This window comes from Falco punctatus (genome assembly GCF_963210335.1).
Source record: "Falco punctatus genome assembly, chromosome: 3".
Classification (NCBI taxonomy): domain Eukaryota; kingdom Metazoa; phylum Chordata; class Aves; order Falconiformes; family Falconidae; genus Falco; species Falco punctatus.
In genome coordinates, this window is record NC_137582.1 from 3,815,534 (window position 1) to 3,832,506 (window position 16,973).

The 16,973-nt window shown below is 40.9% G+C and overlaps 1 protein-coding gene across 3 annotated transcripts in view; it reads right to left on the reverse strand.

Moving 5' to 3' along the window:
- FAM135B (family with sequence similarity 135 member B) overlaps positions 1–16,973 on the reverse strand; it is a 220,797-nt gene that overhangs the window by 78,956 nt on the left and 124,868 nt on the right. For all 3 annotated transcript variants that reach the window (XM_080381174.1, XM_080381173.1, XM_080381172.1), the window contains one exon: positions 769–908. In XM_080381174.1, the coding sequence (XP_080237300.1) occupies positions 769–908 (140 nt within the window). The remainder of the gene's footprint in view (positions 1–768; positions 909–16,973) is intronic.

Here is a 16,973-nt window from a genome sequence, read left to right on the forward strand (position 1 = left end):
AAGTATCTCAGTATGAACCCATTCTAGCTGAGACATGATGGAAAGCAAAGGGATTGTATGTGGGCTATCGGGAACGTAAGCTCTAGCAATTCTGCCATTGCAATCAGGAGCACTAAGGAGAAGGGTGAGGAGACCTCTGAGTGGTGGAAAGGGACTGGGTAGCTCAGCTGTAGTATTGTCATTGCTGCAGCAAAAACCAGTCACAAGGAGAGAGGAGGAGGAGAAGATGGCAGCAATGGATGGCAGGAATAGAAGCTGGTCCTAGCAAGATGCAGAAGATTCCCAGTTTTCTCAGGTGAGGTTGATCTACACAAATATGTAGAATGAGTGATCTAGTGCACAAATGACAAATTATGGTTGACACACTTGAGTTTCTGATATACTGATTTACCAGTATATGTCAACATCTCATTCCACTGAAAAGCCAAGGTGTAGACTACTCTTCATAACAGGCACAACACAGAGGGTCTATCTGACTTAATGCAGATGTTTGTAGTGTTGGCATTTACAAACAAACAAATCACCCCAGGCGCCCTGGTCAGCATAACTAATCATGGGTACTGGACAGTTGATCTTCTTCTAATGCAGATGCTGGTATTTGGTCAGATAAATCATGCTTTTACCTCCATCAGCTCCACTGATAAGACCCGTGCCAGCACAGGGACCCCATGACTTCTCAAATGGAGATATCTGTGCAACGGACACCTAAAGTTAGGTAAAAGGAATCTCAGCCCTCCTGGCTTTTGTGTGCATCACAAGACAACTCACCCTTTCGCCATCCAGAAGCAGGTGCACTCTGAAGTTCATTGATTCATTAAGAATGATCTCTTCGTTTCTGTACAAAATCTGAAATATCCTGCTGTAAACGTTGTTTTCATGAACGTAGGCTGAGCAAAGGCTGGAATCACCTGCACAAAACACAGACAGACTCCTGGTGTGATTGTTGCAGGGAGATTATTATTTCTCCTACGTTTTCCCTTCAGGATTATCTAGGCCAGTTGTATTAGTACTTGTAATTAAACACTTGCTTTCTCAATAATCAATGGCAATGGAGCAGATTGTTACTGTTGGGTGCAGATTCCTGAACATGGTATTTAAAGAAAATAAATGTTAAACTGTAGGCAGGCTGGATTTCAAAACAAGAATAGCTAACCCTGTGACAGCATTTGGCCTATTATCTTTCTTTCTATTGAAAGCTAAACATCAAATGTCTTCTAGGGAGGTTTGCTACCCAGCACCATGAGAACTGTGGTTCACCGTTTACCTGTACCATATCATCTTTTATCTGCAATGGGCATCTTTCAGAAGAGGGAGTTTTCTTGTCACCTCTGGTGCTCCCTGAATTTACTACGTGGGAGGGGGGACAATAGGCAATAACAGATCTCAAATGTAGAGCCTGGAATTGCAGAGGCATCTTAAGTTAAAATACAGAAAAAGGGAAAAGTAGCCATCTTTTTAAGATGTCAAAAGTCCTGTGTAATCCTTCAGGCCCTTGATTCATGTGAGAGCTGCCAATCTGGCTGATACACTTGGGATTAATCTGAGCAATTCAAGAACCAAAACCCTAAGCTTCTCCACATTGAATTCAGACAGTCAATAGCTTCATCTGTGCCCTGATGTGTCACATCATCACAAATGAACTTCACATAAATTCAGGTGGGATTTGTCCTTCTTTAGTTTTAGGTGCCTCCAGTGTATGTATTTTTTTTTGGTTACAATGGAGCCTATGGAATTTAAGACATCATTCATCTGACCAAAAAAAAAAAAAAAAAAAAAAAAAAAAAAAAAAAGTGCATGCTTTAGATTGAGGCAATTTTTTCCTTGAAGTTCCCTTACTAACTCTTCTTTCACTAGCAGGAAAACAGTGTGACTTGTTTAGCTGTACAAACCCACATTGGAAGCAACAATATTTACTACATTGTTCCAGAGGAGCCTGCAATGACTGTGACTATTTAATGAACAACTGGACACTGCAGTTAGGCACTTGAAAGCTTTGTCTTGGCTGTTAAACAGAATCCCCTGTTAATTCTAGTTCCATAGCCTCTTAACAACAACTACTTGCAAAATTTACTCAGAGCTAGTTTGGTCCCTTTCCAGCATTCAGGGCAGTAGGAATCTGAGCTTTTGTCTGTTAGCAAGTGGAATGTTGGAACTCTCCTGGCAAGGGATACTTAAAAAAGGCCTACCACTCTCAGTCCTTCAAAGAGAGATAAATCTGTGATCATCATCAGGAAGACAGAAGGCTCATGCTACTTATAAAAAATAGTTTTTCAGAAGGTTCTTCTGGGAATTTTGGCCTTTGCAGAATTGTTTTGAGTTCATGAGCTGTGGTAAGATAAAAGTCCAGGTCCAAAAGTCTTAAAGACTACTGGTTTGTCAAGAGTTTCAAATCAGGACAGGTCCATTCTGCTGTGCTAAAGCTATCACTTTTCAGTGCAAGAATCATACATAATTTGCTATCAGAAGTCTGTGAGTCAAGACTGACAGAGGACTAAAGTTTTCCCAAGATAAAGTTTGGTTAGGGTGAAAAAAATAAAAGAAGATAAAAGTCTTAAACAAACAAAAAAAATGAAACAACAACAACAAAAAACCCCAACAACCAATCAAACAAACAAAAAAACCAAAAAATCCCCAAACAACTAAAGGCTCTGGTAGACAAGTGAATGGAGTTTTGTCATTATAATGATTACTTTTTGTGGTGCCAGTCTGCTGGAACTGGAATAGTGCAGACAAAGAAGTAACTTCTCAAAAAATAAAATCCAAAACCCAAAATAAAAATCAAAATCTTATGGGGCAGGGGGGAGAGCTGATTAAATACTGATAAGACTTGAGCTAATTAATTAACAGGACCATAGTTTAGTCATGCAGATTACATTTAAATCATTTTCCTAATACTGACTTTTACCAAGCACACCTAGGAACAGCCTATGTGTTCACCCTGCTATTGTCTTCCCATCACATATTCTGCACAATAGTCATGCATATGTCCACGCAGCCTAGATAAATACAGATTTATTTCCTTGTGCTACACCAGTTAGACTAGAATGTTTCAGCCTGATTAGCTCTTCAAAAGCACGCAGTCATATTTATTTTAATTTAAACCTCATCATATTAGAGACACTGCAAAAATCATATTAGAGGTATAATGCATTCTTATTCCTAGCTGGCAGACAAAAGAAGTTTTATGTTATTTGATTTGGATATTGATATACTGGTACTCTTCTAGAATGGAAAGTTTAATGTCATTTTCTTTTCAAACACACTCCTGTGCAGGCCACTCCTCATGTGTAATTGCTTTAGGAGCTAGATTTGCAAGGTGGCATAAAAAGTCATTTCTCTTGTTGGAAAGGTCAAAATCAAAGACATGCTACAATGCTTAGGGTTGTCTCAAATCAGTGTGAGTGAATATGATACTACAGGGCCAAAACCTGCTCAGTTTCAAGCAGAAAGAACTACCTTTGCAGAGATCTGGCAGAGAACTACAGTAGATCAGTGACTGATGTCTCCAAAACACAACCTATCCCTTTCTATTTCGATGGCCACAACCTACTTCTCTCTTAAAGTATAACATAAGGCAGGAGTTTTCTCAGAGGAGCACTTGGCAGCATGAAGATGTCTTAGTAATGCTGACAGCAATGCAGGCATTCTGCTCTTAAAGCAAAGGGGAATGACAACATCTCCACAGATACTGCCCTTTGGGCAGTAGCACTCACTGATAAGTTCTGTGCTTTAAGGTACAGACAGGACCACACTGTATGACTGTACTCGAGCTTCTTGCAGTAACAAGAAGTGGTATGTGCACCTAAGGTACTCTTCCTTAGTTTATTCTGTGAAAACACCATCATCCTGGTAACTTTAGCAAACTTCCCTTTGTTCCTGGGATAGTCAGGTTGGCATTTCCCACAGCTGACGCTGTTCAGAGAGGGTTGCTGGCAGGAGACATAGCAGATGTACCCCCATGTTCACACAAGGACCTGTGTCCTTTGGCACAAAGAACAGGATGGTGTGAAAAAGAAGCTTGAAACTATTGGCTTTCCCAAATCTCTTTCTAGCCTAACCTCTGTTACGCAAACAGCTCCGAGCTATGCCTGCACTGCTCAGCAGTCACCTGCAGTCCAAGGAAGACAGACATAGTGGCTGGAAACTGCTGGAAACTCTCACTCCCTGATGAGAGCTGGAGCTAAGACTCTATTGACCTGAATTTAGCTCTTTATTCCACAGTTTCAAAGGCTTGAGCTTCGGTGAACTAATTTTGTGGTAATGAGCTTTTGCTCGGTAAATTTCCGTGTTAGGAGATTTATCTGTGACTTTCGCACTGTTCCTTAAGCTAGAAGGAATCCTATTTTCCTGTCTCTTTTTCCTAAATGGCTATTTCATTTACTGCTTATCTTCTTTGGGTTGAATAGGTCTTCAAATTAGCTGGAAAGTGAAAGAGCTCTCAGGACTGTAAGAACCATTGCAAGCATGAACAGGGCAGTTGGGCTTCACAACCATTCATTTAAGAGAATGAGGAAAGCTTGTTGACGCATCTCTCTCTTTCATTTCTTTCCACAGGAATATACTGCCATCCCACCACTACCCCTTAGCAGTCCCTTTTGCAGATCATTGAGTAATTAAAAAAAAAAAAAAAAAAAAAGGCTCTTTGCAGTTCTGCATGCTTTCACGCACATAGCATAGGCTACCTGTACAGATCGATCAGAATATCATGTCCTGCTTTCCCACTGTCTCCATATCCAATTTACCAAGTTGCCCTAGATACAGCCCAGTCTGCTTAATCTTCCTATTTGGATTTTCTACAGATGGAGATTTCTAAATGTTATTTCAGCATATCATACAGAAATCATTCATCTCTTTAAAAGAATCAGAGAGACATTTTGCTATTTAGATCCTGGAGGGCCCTGAGAACATCTGTCCAGATAATCTTACAAGGAACAAACTAATGGAGAGGTGACCTGTAAAAAAAATTGTTACTTACCTTCAGCCTAGTTTAGTGAGAATAGAAACTATATTGTTCTGACAACCACTGCCAGTAGAAAGGCACTGGGGGTGGTGGGGGTGGTGGTGGTGGTGCAGGGAGCGCAGAGGATGTCGGTGGCAGATATGCAAAAGCCCCTAAAGAATGCAACGGAACCGAACTGAACAGGCGAACAGGTTTGCATGATGCCTGAGAGCATACAATGATGGGATAGGAAAGTAGAAAGAAGGAAGCAATGGATAAGAAAATCTGGTTTAACATCTTCAAGAAAAAGCACTAGAACGTGCAGGACACCACCAGAAACCATACAGAGATGTGACATCTGGTCAAACCCACTTAACCATAGCTTTGATGTCGGTAGTATGTACAATTTGATAAAGTTGATATTGAAATAAAATTTGGTTGACTTATGTGCTACCATATTTCTGTTTTGAAGGAGTGTGATGTTCCAGAATAGCTTGCCCTATATTTAAAGTGCCCAATGGTACATCAACTGAAGTATTGCCTTGCAAGACTGGTAGCATCTCTCAGCTGGTGCAAAGCTATGACAGGGACATAAGTTCTCCTAATTTTCCAATGTTCTCATTTGTTTTAGCAGCACCGTCACACCACTACTGTTCATGTGAGGAAAAAAGGACATTTCTAGGGAAAAATAATCAAAAATGTTGATGATATTCTGCAAGTCAGAACTGTTTCCCCGACCTTGCTTAGATCCTAATACACATACCAGATTGATTAGCACTCCTTCTTTCAAAATCCACGAGCTAATTATCCCAATTGCCCTCACCAGATATCCCAGTTTCTTAATTTCTCAACTATGAGCTTTTATAGCACCCTTCCTCTGCTTTCACCATGCCTAAACTATCTCCTATTTTCCCTTTAAAACTCCTTTATTTGAACCATCCTTTACTTAGGTTTGTTGGTTTGGGTTTTTGTTTGTTTGGTGTTTGGGTTTTTTTAACCTCCATAAAAATGGTTTGAGAAGTTTCATAGTTGTTCTGCGTCAATAACTTTTCTATGGAGAAAACAATGAACTCGCCTTGGCAGAATCAACTGACAATGATGTGCATATCTCAACCTCTGATTTCTGTCAAGGAGAGACTTTGAAATGGCAGTATCTTAGCGTAGCTGAGACTTGATGATGAATGATTTCCCCAGAGCCACCTAAGTCATATGAACTCTTACTGTTTGCAAAGTAAGAGGACTGGCCAATTTTTATGCCCTCTGCAATCTTTTTGGAGTGTAAGTGTTCAGCATGCTCCACCCTCAACAGCTAGATTCTTTCCATAGTTACATTTTTGATTGATCTTCCTCCTGGTGTCTACAACTGCCAAAGAAAACTGGAATAAGTGTTAACCAACCATCCTTTTCAAGGATGGCAGGCATCCCTGTTTGAGACCCAGATTTGTTCAAGAGTATCAGTATAATCTGACCTTTGATAAATGCTGGAGGTCTGTTCACATTTATTTTTTCAGGGCCTTAAAAAATGTAAATGCCTAATCACATAGCCCCTAAATCAGATTTCTTGCATAAGGTAATGTTCCTATGATAGGAGGGTACCTTCAAAGCCATGAATGAAAGGCAGTACGTTTTAGAGAGTTTTTGAAGAAAAAACAACAGTCAGAAAGGAAGAGGTTCTCAGTTGCGGTACTCCTTTGCATTACTCAGTTGCAGAAACCATGCACAGCTACCGTGATCATCATTACAGCCCTTCGCATTACTTTTTAATCTGCTTCCAACAGGTAGCAGAAGCATGAAGAAAGCCTTGGAATTAGGTCCTTGGTTTATTTTAAAATTAACCATCTTGCTGAGAACAACATTAAACAATGTTAGATTTCCCTACACTACCAGGAGCATGAGACCTAAATGAAATGTAAAAATCTGAGTTCTCCAGAAGAAACATGTTATAACCTTCTTCACAGCAAATTTTCTCCTATACAACCTTTCTGTTAAACTTGTAGGACTTGACTACAGCTTTGCCAAGAATTACAAGGGAAAAGATCATACTCTGTTACCTCTGCTTTTACCAGACTTCAGCTTCTGGGTTTGACAAAGAAAGAGCAAGGATAGGATTTATACTGACTCTCTCCTTTACTCAGTACTCCAGAGAAGTAAGATTAACTACTACATTTTCAAAATAAGGAAGGAGGAAACATGACAACTCAGACCTGACACCCTGCTGCCGGAGAGATTACATCGCTTCCTATCCCCCACGCAAGGCAGAGAACTAAGTCAGTCATAGTTTTTTATTCTAAATATAAAATTACAACTCCAGGGAATATGGCCTTTTAGACAGATTACTTCAGGTTTACATCCTGCTTTCTCCAGAATTATCTCTCTATGGTGTATTGAGTATTGTGTGAGCTCTAAAATGGACAGGGCATGATTATACAGTCAGGAAAAAATCCATATGGAAAACAGATCTACCCTCAGATCTAGCCTCTTTAATGTCTTTACAACTATAGCACTGGAAACAAGATAATTATTCAATTGCTGGCAACTTCTTGAATTTCTCTTGCTGTCTGAAAAAAGCAGTGTTATGCTGCTGTTCAGATAAATAGAAAAGCAGGGTTCTGCTAAGTTTTGCTTTAATGAAAAAGATGCTCTTCAATAACGTGGGGAAATCACGATAAATGCAGTTGTAAACAGAGCTTTACTCTAAAATATTTCTTTACGAACAAAAGCGCACACTGAAAACTTTTATTTCAGATTAATTCAGAACCACAAGAAGCATATCATACTCTCTATACTTGGGTTCCCACATAAGAAAATCTCAGAGACATATAACTTTAAACGAAGATGAGTCCTTTCTCCCAGGTCACTCGTGCACAGACAGATGAAGGGCATTGCAATGCACTTACTTGGGAAAGAGCTGTGAGCGTTTTGAAACCTTCCTACCCACAAACCTTATGTTACTACCCACGCAGACACGTTGTGTCAGTGGTTCATGTGATCTTTCCTAATCTACTTCAACGGAAAGTCAGCTGTTGGTAAATCACAGCAGAAGGCAGTTTCAACTGCCCTGAAGCAAACTGTAAGTAATCACATAGTCTATTAACACAGGTGAACAGAGAGGGTAATAATATATGGGTATAGACAGCATTGCCTTTAAAAATCTCAGTCTGGACTAGCTGTAGCCCACCTACGTGTAATCTGAGTGATCTCTACAGCACACGTCATCCTGGTTGGTCCTGTCATAAACATAACCCAAACATTTCTAGCAGATGACTCCCTCCCTCACCCATAGAGACACACACTTTGGCTGTCCTATGTCTCTGGTCAGCATCTCTCTTCCAGCATCTGAAATTCCTACAAGCCTCATATGGAAAGTTGGTTCTTGTTCAGAGTCCCTACAAAATAGGTATGGATTTTCTAATTTCTAAGTTTCCTTGTCACCCAATTTAATCTACTGTTGCCAAAATTCTTAAACACTTGCAGGTCATACTAATTTTGCCATTTTCTAGAGAAAATTAAGACATGTGGGCATTCCTTGAATGAACAGTATGCCATCTTGCTAGAATCTAAGGACTGTACTGCAAAATATAACCAAAGGAGACCATAAAACCTTGTGCAAATAGCCCTGTTTATCTAACTTGCTTTTTTTCCTTTACCATCTGTTGGAGCCATATGCCTTCTTAAATGAGAGCTAATTATAGGTCTCTACCACAACTAATCAAATAGTGATAACTGTTGCAAACTTCAGCTGGAAATTTCATTTCTTTGACACAAAAATTCCCCCCAAACCAGACACTGAGTTGGTTGCCTCTCTCTGGTTTTCTGGACTTGGGTACACAGTAGTTACAGCTGACACACAGAGCTATGTTAATATACCGGGGAAATGCGTAACAAGCTGGAGAAATAATAAGAGCCAAAGTACAGTTACCGCCAAGTACACTAGCAAGGGTGACTTTGGGACAGAAAGTGACTGTGTCACAAATATCCACTGACATGCACTTGTAAAGCTCTTGATGTTTTGAGTTTTCCTTCACTGCCCCTGTGCTATTGTACTGAGTGAAAGAGCAAAGAAACAACCCTGTCACAAAATTATTTGGTTTTTAGCACTGAAGAACTGGAGCAAAGAAGGATCCAATACTAAAATTAAATTTTGGAATAGAGATTCCAGCCCATTTAGAGAACAATAAATCTCATAATGAGCTCAAAAAAAAAGACAAGATTTCACTTTCATGCCCAATGGGCATTTGCATAAATGTCCATTTGTATAAATGTCAATTTACACCATTCAGGCAAACGTTTTATAACTGCCTCCAGTGTCAATGTCACTCTGCATTGCTGTGTAATGTGAAAGGACTAAAGGATAAAAATTAATCCAGTCCTATATATGTCAAATGAAGAGTTGAAGTGCCTTTTAAAAATCCCAAACACTAAAAAGCTCTTTTGGCATTGCAAGACTGGCAATTTCAGACTGTCACGCTGACCTTCCAGGAAGTTTAAAACTGTTCTGGCAGACATTAGGATTTAAATTAAAAAAAAAAAAAAAGAAAGAAAATGGATGCTTTAAATTAATTCATTCCAGCCATCGGGGCAGGTAGTTGTTTCCCATTATAACCACCACAACCTCTTTGTGTAAATGAGTGGTGCACATAGAAGAAAAAGAACACTTCCAGGATTTCATTTCAGCTAGTCTTTTCCTCTTTCCTTGCTAAGCTTACCAAAGGAAAGATTTCTTTCCACTTTTCTCACCGCGGCTCACATGATGTTTTGACAGCTGGACCACCACAAATGTTTAAAGATCCAGGTATGCAAGAGTTGCAATACATATAAAAGAAGTGAATGTATGTACTTTACCCACACTTCAATCATTGATAAGACATTAGGACCCACCTGTTATACCCTCAGTGCCGCACAGCGTATCTGGTGTCATCTTATCAACACAACAGCAACTGATTCAGAAAAGTCCTGAGCTAAAAACACAGACTTTAAGTCAAACTGGAAATTAAAGATTTCCCAGACGGAACTGTAACATTTTCAAGTCCTCTGATCAACGGTATGGATTGGGAACTCAATGCTCTCCTAATGTATTATTGCAATGCCTGCTGTGTTCAAGAAGGTGATGGATAGAGGTTGTACATTTACCAAACTTTTATCTTCAGCATTATGGCCAGTTGCACTTTACTCAGAGGGTAAATTACTGTCAATTAAATATGTAAAACATTTCATGACAGTCTAATTAAAAATCTGATATATCTAATTTTCCAGAGGTAAGAGGTAGTCCCTAAGATCACAATGTCAAAAAGAAAGCCTGAGGATTCAGAGTGAAGGACCTCAGACACCCACTGGCAGAAGTCACTACTGCTGGTTAGTGTTTCTGAAAAGCCAGGCAAGTTATCTAGGTATTTAAGTACAGGTTTCTGAATCCCACTCTGGATTATGGGAGTAAACACACAAAAAAGGCTTCAAGGTCCGACATTTTTTTTTTCCTTTTTGTGTACAATACCAGTCAGGAGGTTTTTCATATCCTTTCTATGATCAATTCTCAGAGTTAAATTAGATACAAGAGATCCGATTCCTCAGCCACAGCTGCTGCAGCTGAAGAACTTTCATTCTACAGGCTGCAGATTCAATTTCTAGTGTGATATTCAAGGTGCATTTGTCACATCCATATTCACAAGGTGATCCCCTCTGCATTATGTTCTTCCTCCACATTGAAGTGGAGCTATACAGACCCCTTGCTCATTCAGGAAAGACTTGATCCTAGTGCCCAGGTGGTCTGTGACTCTGACCACTAGATCTGGTATTTGTATACAGTGGGCAAAAGGGTAGAAAGACATACACCTCCCTACCTGCCCACAAAATGGATGGAAGAAGTCACTGAGTTCCCAGGGCAAGATAATGAGCTACAAATCAGATGTTCCTCTTCTGACTGCGATTCTTCCCACAAATTACTATACAATCTTTATTCTGGAGACATTTAACATATACAGTACTGGTTTCTCAAGAAGAAGAAACAAACCAGCCTCCACGATGGCAGTCATCGTGAGGGAGGCTGGCAGAATCAGACCACAGGTGAGTTACATCAGGGCCTCATATTTTCAACACAGGTGTCACCACAACCCTTGAAGCAGACGGGTAGCAAGGTAGCACTTAGATACTCAAGCAAAACTATACAAAGGCAATTTTGTCTGCTTATTAAAGAGGCTAAAGGAATAAATTTTTCACCTAAATACTAGCACACATGCACACAACAAGAAATTGCATTTCCATTTGCTGAAAAAATTTCCGTTAAAAATAAACCAAATATCATTATAAAGTAACCTCCAAATAAGCAAACTACATTGCTAATCTGTCATAGGAACTGTTTCCATACAAGCCATAAGCTTAATTGAAACCCAAAATGTTCTTCTCTGTTTTGTATCTTTTAAACATTCCTTTGAACAGATATTTCAAAACTTCCCATCCAGCTGAGACGCAAGATAGCTCGTTTCCTAGGTCAGCCAGCTCTTGTCTGATTAGTGCTTTAATTGCTGAACTATCTATACAGCTCAGCACAAAAACGCAATAGAATTATTTTTTCTTATTCATTTCCTTCTCCAATTAGATTCCATCAACCTCTGCCACCGTGTCGCTAAATATTTTTTTTTTTTTTTGCTTTTTAATTATGCACATTATCTCAATTGAAAACCTGTAGCTTCATCTGGATCACACATGCACATAAATCAGCAAGAGACCAATCAGACTTTGTCAATGCATATCAGGCACTAGCCATTTGGCTTTCTGTCTGCGATTTCATTAAACTGCATTAATGTTCTCTCTGTGATGTGCCAAGAGTATCATTAGCTGTTCTCTTTCTTTGGGCTGTTTTCTGGTAAGGCTGTTCAATGCCTTCAGTCCGACTTAAGGGTCATTCAAGAAAAGGATCTGTTAACACTTTCTGAACAGTCTGTCCTTCTATTTGCATACATATTCCGGGCCTGCAGTAAACTCTTCAATGGACTAAGCAATGTAAGACAAAGTGTCCTGAATTTAACCCTACCTAACTTCCTCAGCAAAATCCAGCTAAGATTTTGAAACTGAAATGGGCCAAACCTTATCCATCAAAAAAAATCTCATACAAATTCCCCTATAATCAAAATTTTAAGTGCCTTTACCTCTCCAATACAAATAAAGGTGATAAAAAAGTCTTATTATCATCACATTGTAGCAAGTACACTTGCAAAGAGTTATGGCAGATTGTTCAAGATAACTGTGAAAATCAATGGCAAAGCTGGAAATGAACTCACATCTAGTGTGAAGAAAATCCTGTACTTACTGCCTAACAGACATACATACACACTGCCGTTGTATTTGACATCACGTTGTAGGGGTATGTGGCCTCGCTAACACTATTTAGACAGCACTTGAATCTGGATTCCTGTCCTATCACTGTCTTCTGGAGAGACATTAGGCAAATCATGAGGCATGTCTGTGCCTCAGTTTCCTACATCCTAACTTCTCCTTCCCTTTGTCTCTCATTTAACCAAACCGCTGCTGCCCTTTTGAACGCGGAATTTTATTACAATACTTACCCCACAGCTCTTAGCTGTTACATCTAACTTGGCTAAGAAATACCGCTGAACCTGGGATACAAGTCTTTAATGGCTTCCACAATAGGCAAACTCTGCAGATATTTCCCTAGATATTTTTCTGCCTAGTGACAATCATATTCACAAGCTTTTCTAAAGATTTAATAAAATCTTGGCTCTTTTTCTTAATTCTCTAAACTTATCCATCAACATTCTTAATAATTTTGGAAGTAACAATCCCAAGTGCAGTACATGGAGACAAATACACCTCCCTGACATAAGCTGACAATATTCAGGACACACAGAATCATAGAATTGTTTAGGTATGATTTGCAAGATTTGAGTTGAAATCCATGGGGTCATTTCCTGGAGGTATAACTTTTTACGAAGTTCGCAGAGGATGACAGGTCAGGACTGTGTTGCAGCTGATTACAGCTCCCTTCCTAGCTTTTAAACTCTTTTCTCATAGAATAATAAAATGAATAACATATATTCAAGTGACATTACTTTGAAACAACACATCATTTCTGCTGCTGTATTTGAATTAAGAGAAGGAATACATAAGTGCATTTTTCCTCGGGATCTTGATGGTAGGGAAGTCTAAGAAAAGAACAAATATTGGAGATCCCAACTAGCAAATATTGCACTGGAGTAACCAGAAAATTACCTACAAAGTAGTGTAACAAGACTCAAAACTAGTAGAAACAAAGTCCCTTCTCTTGTCAATACTTTGAAAAAATGCTGGAAACCAAGGAGATGCCATTTTCCATTACCCAGGGAACTGTGATTTAGGCTGAAGTTGTTCTACAGATATTAAGGAGGAGAAAAAAATTATACTGCATTTTGCATAAGGCTTTTCCACACACCCATGTCCTTGTAAGAATGGCTGTCCTTGAAAACGAAAGCTATGGGAAATCATATAAGATCCCATGGATATGAATCATGGGGAAAAGACCAAGAGTTAGCTTGTTCTTATTTAAAATTAATAGAGGAAATTTAAAGACTTGATGGGAACTTTTCAGGCAGGCAAAAAAAGAATGAAAAACTGTGCAGAAATTGGAAAGCCTCCAAAACAGGCTTGGCAAGAACCTTTGGCAGAAATAGTAGAAAACCTTCATAAATTATAAGAATAAAAAAATAAAAAAAGAGGAAAAGAAGATTATAGGTTTTCTCAGGACTAAATCATCACTATTGTATAACAAACGCCTTACTGTATAAGCTATTCAAAATTCCCTGGTTTCTGAGGAAAGATAAGGAATACTGTACTGGACATCTAGTTGCTTCCTTAGTGTTCCACAAACAAATGAGTTTCCTGAAGGATCCATATGCTGCCATCAGTTCACTTTACTTTTTACATGCCTATTGAGGTATCTGGATGTTCTTATGCATCTTTATCCACTGTTACCAAATTCAACAGTATCTGCTGTCAGTGCGTTTCAGAGACTCATTGTCTTGAAAAAAATTCCTTTGATAATAGTTAAGTTTGTGCCATTTCAGCATCCTGGATACTCCTTTGTCCACTTTCTGACTGAAAGATTGAAGTCAGAGGTCAGACGTTGTTTATAGGAGAGGTGTAGACAATAACTCATGAGTTGAAGAAGCTTAGCAGCTGGAGACATTCAGAACTGCAGAGTTTATCCCTACAGCGTAACAACCACTTCCATGTAGTAGTTAATATTTAGCTGTTATAGACTTTCTGCACAGACACTTTAGAAATTACATCTGCTATTCAGTAGTTTTCTATCACTTTGCTCTTCCCACGTTACTACTTTTATATGTTTCTGTGCACTGAAGCCAGGTACTTTCCCCTTGCACTACCTACCATATGTCTACTTTATATTCTAAATCACACTTCTATCTGGGCAGCTAGGCTTGAGCAGGTAAACAGCAGCAGAGGCTCAACGTGCCAATCAGAAATAATAGATGCAACTTTTTGCAGATAGCTCTTCAAGAAATTTCCATCACATTTCTTCTCTACCAATTTGTGAGCCAACCTTGTAACAATGGTCACAACTGGAATAATCTTGTCTTTGGAATGCAACCATGGGAGTTATTGTGAAACCTGCTAACAAAACAAGCTTGAAATAGAAGACATGCACAGTCAGAGAGGTGTTTAACCAATGTTTTATGAAGAGTTTGTGCTTCTACCTTATTTATTACAAAAATTAAAAAGAGTTGAGGAAGACAAAATTAAACCACGACACAAATGCTAATGCTGATCCAATGAGGCCTCAGCACTGAACTTGAAACTAGAAACTGTCCCAGGTTTATCAGACACTTTCTCTGTGGTACTATGTAAATGACATGTGACTGGATTAAAATCCTGTCTCCATATTCCTAAAGCTGGATCATTAAAATGTACCTCCTCACCCAATACTCTTCTATACCCAAATGTGGGCAGAGAATTCTGGTATTCTGTATTCTGGTTCTCTGAAGCATTATGCAGCCACCAGACCTTTCTGGAGCCAGAGGTTGTCAGAAGCTCAGGAGTTTTGGAAAAGTGTTCAGTTTGGCATACTAGCACCAAAATAAAACAATTAGACTGCAGCTGAAGCTCTGCAGAGGATGAAGGCAAGAAGGTTCTTTGCAGGACTGCATCCTGCAGAAACTGAATCTAAATCAGCCAGAATTAGGGCTGAGTAGCTGACTGAATCTTAATTTCTACAAACAAATGAATAATTTAAAGCACACTAACATCAACACCTGGTAAATGTTTCTTTAATATCTTGTTGCCATTTTCTTAATTTCTGCATTTCTGTGGCCGAAATTACTCAAATTCAACCAGTTTTCCTTCATACTTTTAACATGGACTTTGATGCCTTTTTAAGAAAATACTCTGACAGGAAAAGAAATAAAAGTGCACCATCTTCAAGCAAAATTTCATCTGAAGCTGGGTCAGCACCTCTGAAGAGAGCTCATGTGGCACAGCAGCCCTTTCTTCAGTGCAGCTGTGCTTTCCCTGCTTGAGAACATTGTTGAATCATTTATGATGGGGTCATTTCTGGGAACTCTCTCAAAATATATGAAAAAGAGATGGTTTTCAACTCAGACCTGCAGGCTTTAGAGAAATCCCTACTGGAGTGGTTTTGTTTCTTTTCTGCTACAGCCTACTAAGATGTTTTGTAAGGTTGAACTCTTCCAAGCTGAAGATGGCTTTTCCCTTCATGATGTTCCCTTTCAGCAGCAGTTCTATACTCACAGCCACTTAGTACTTAGATGGTCACAAAACTTGCAACAACATGGAGTCCCTGATCATCTGGTGAAAAAAGAGACACTTTGATCAACTCATCCAGTCACACCTATTACACATCCTTTAGCTTTTCACTTATTTCATTCCATCTCCTGGTCTTTTGAATCAGGGATAGTGCTGAAGTCCCCTTGGCCTACGTTGAACTGTATTTGGAGACATGGGAATGGTATCAAAATTAGGTGCCTTCAATGGGATGTTTGGGTTCAAGAAAAATAACCTTTTCAGCGGACTATAAAGTATGTGAGCCCTATGACTAATCTCCATGGAGGCATTGCTCCTTCTTGAATTCATCTAGGGAAATAGGACGGAATTTGAAAATTCTTTAGTTGTACAAAAGCACCACCAACATACTGTTTACCCTTCCCCTACTGCAGTGGGTTTGCAGGCCAAGGTTTTGCTAGCAGGGGCCTACGGGGTGGCTTCTGTGAGAAGATGCCAGAAGCTTCCCCTATGTTTGACAGAGTCAATGCCAGCCTGCAGGATGGACCCGAGACTGCCCAAGACTGAGCTAATCAGCAACTGTGGTAGTGCCTCAGGGAAAACCTATTTAAGAAGGGGAAAAAAATAAAAAATCTGTGCCAGCAGAAGAGAGGAGGAAGGCTGTGTAGGAGCCGCGGCCCTGCAGCCCCCGGGCAGCGCCGGAGGGGCCGGAGCCGCTCCCGGCCCGGAGCAGAGATTCCCCCCCAGCCCACGGCGCCCCCGGCCCGCGGAGCCCCCGGGGGAGCGGCTCCCCCCCCGCAGCCCGGGCAGGGCCCCCCCCGGGGCAGGGGGTGCCCGCAGGGGGCTGTGACCCGCGGGCAGCGGCGCCGGGGCAGCTCCGGGCAGGGCCCGTGGCCCCGCGGGGAGGAGCCCGGGCCGGGGCCGGGCTGGGGCAGGGCCTGTGCCCCCGGGGGCGGGGGGGCTGGGGCCGGCCGGGCCGGGGGGGCTGCGCCCGCGGGGGGGACACGCTGCGGCGGGGGGGGAAGGGCTGCGGCGGGGGGAAGGGCTCCCGCTGGGGCAGGGCAGGGAGGGCTGTCTCCCGCGGGAGGGACCCCGGGCTGGGCAGGGCAGGGGGTGCGGAGCCTCCCCTGGGGGGCAGGGGCGGCGGGGGCAGCGTGTGAGGGACTGACCCAGCCCGGCCCCGGCCCTGCGCCGCTGGTGGTGGTGGTGGGGGCGGAAATTGGTAATAAAGGGAAGCCCAGGAATAAGGGAGGGGTGGGGTGAAGGTGGTTTTTTTCTGATTGGAATG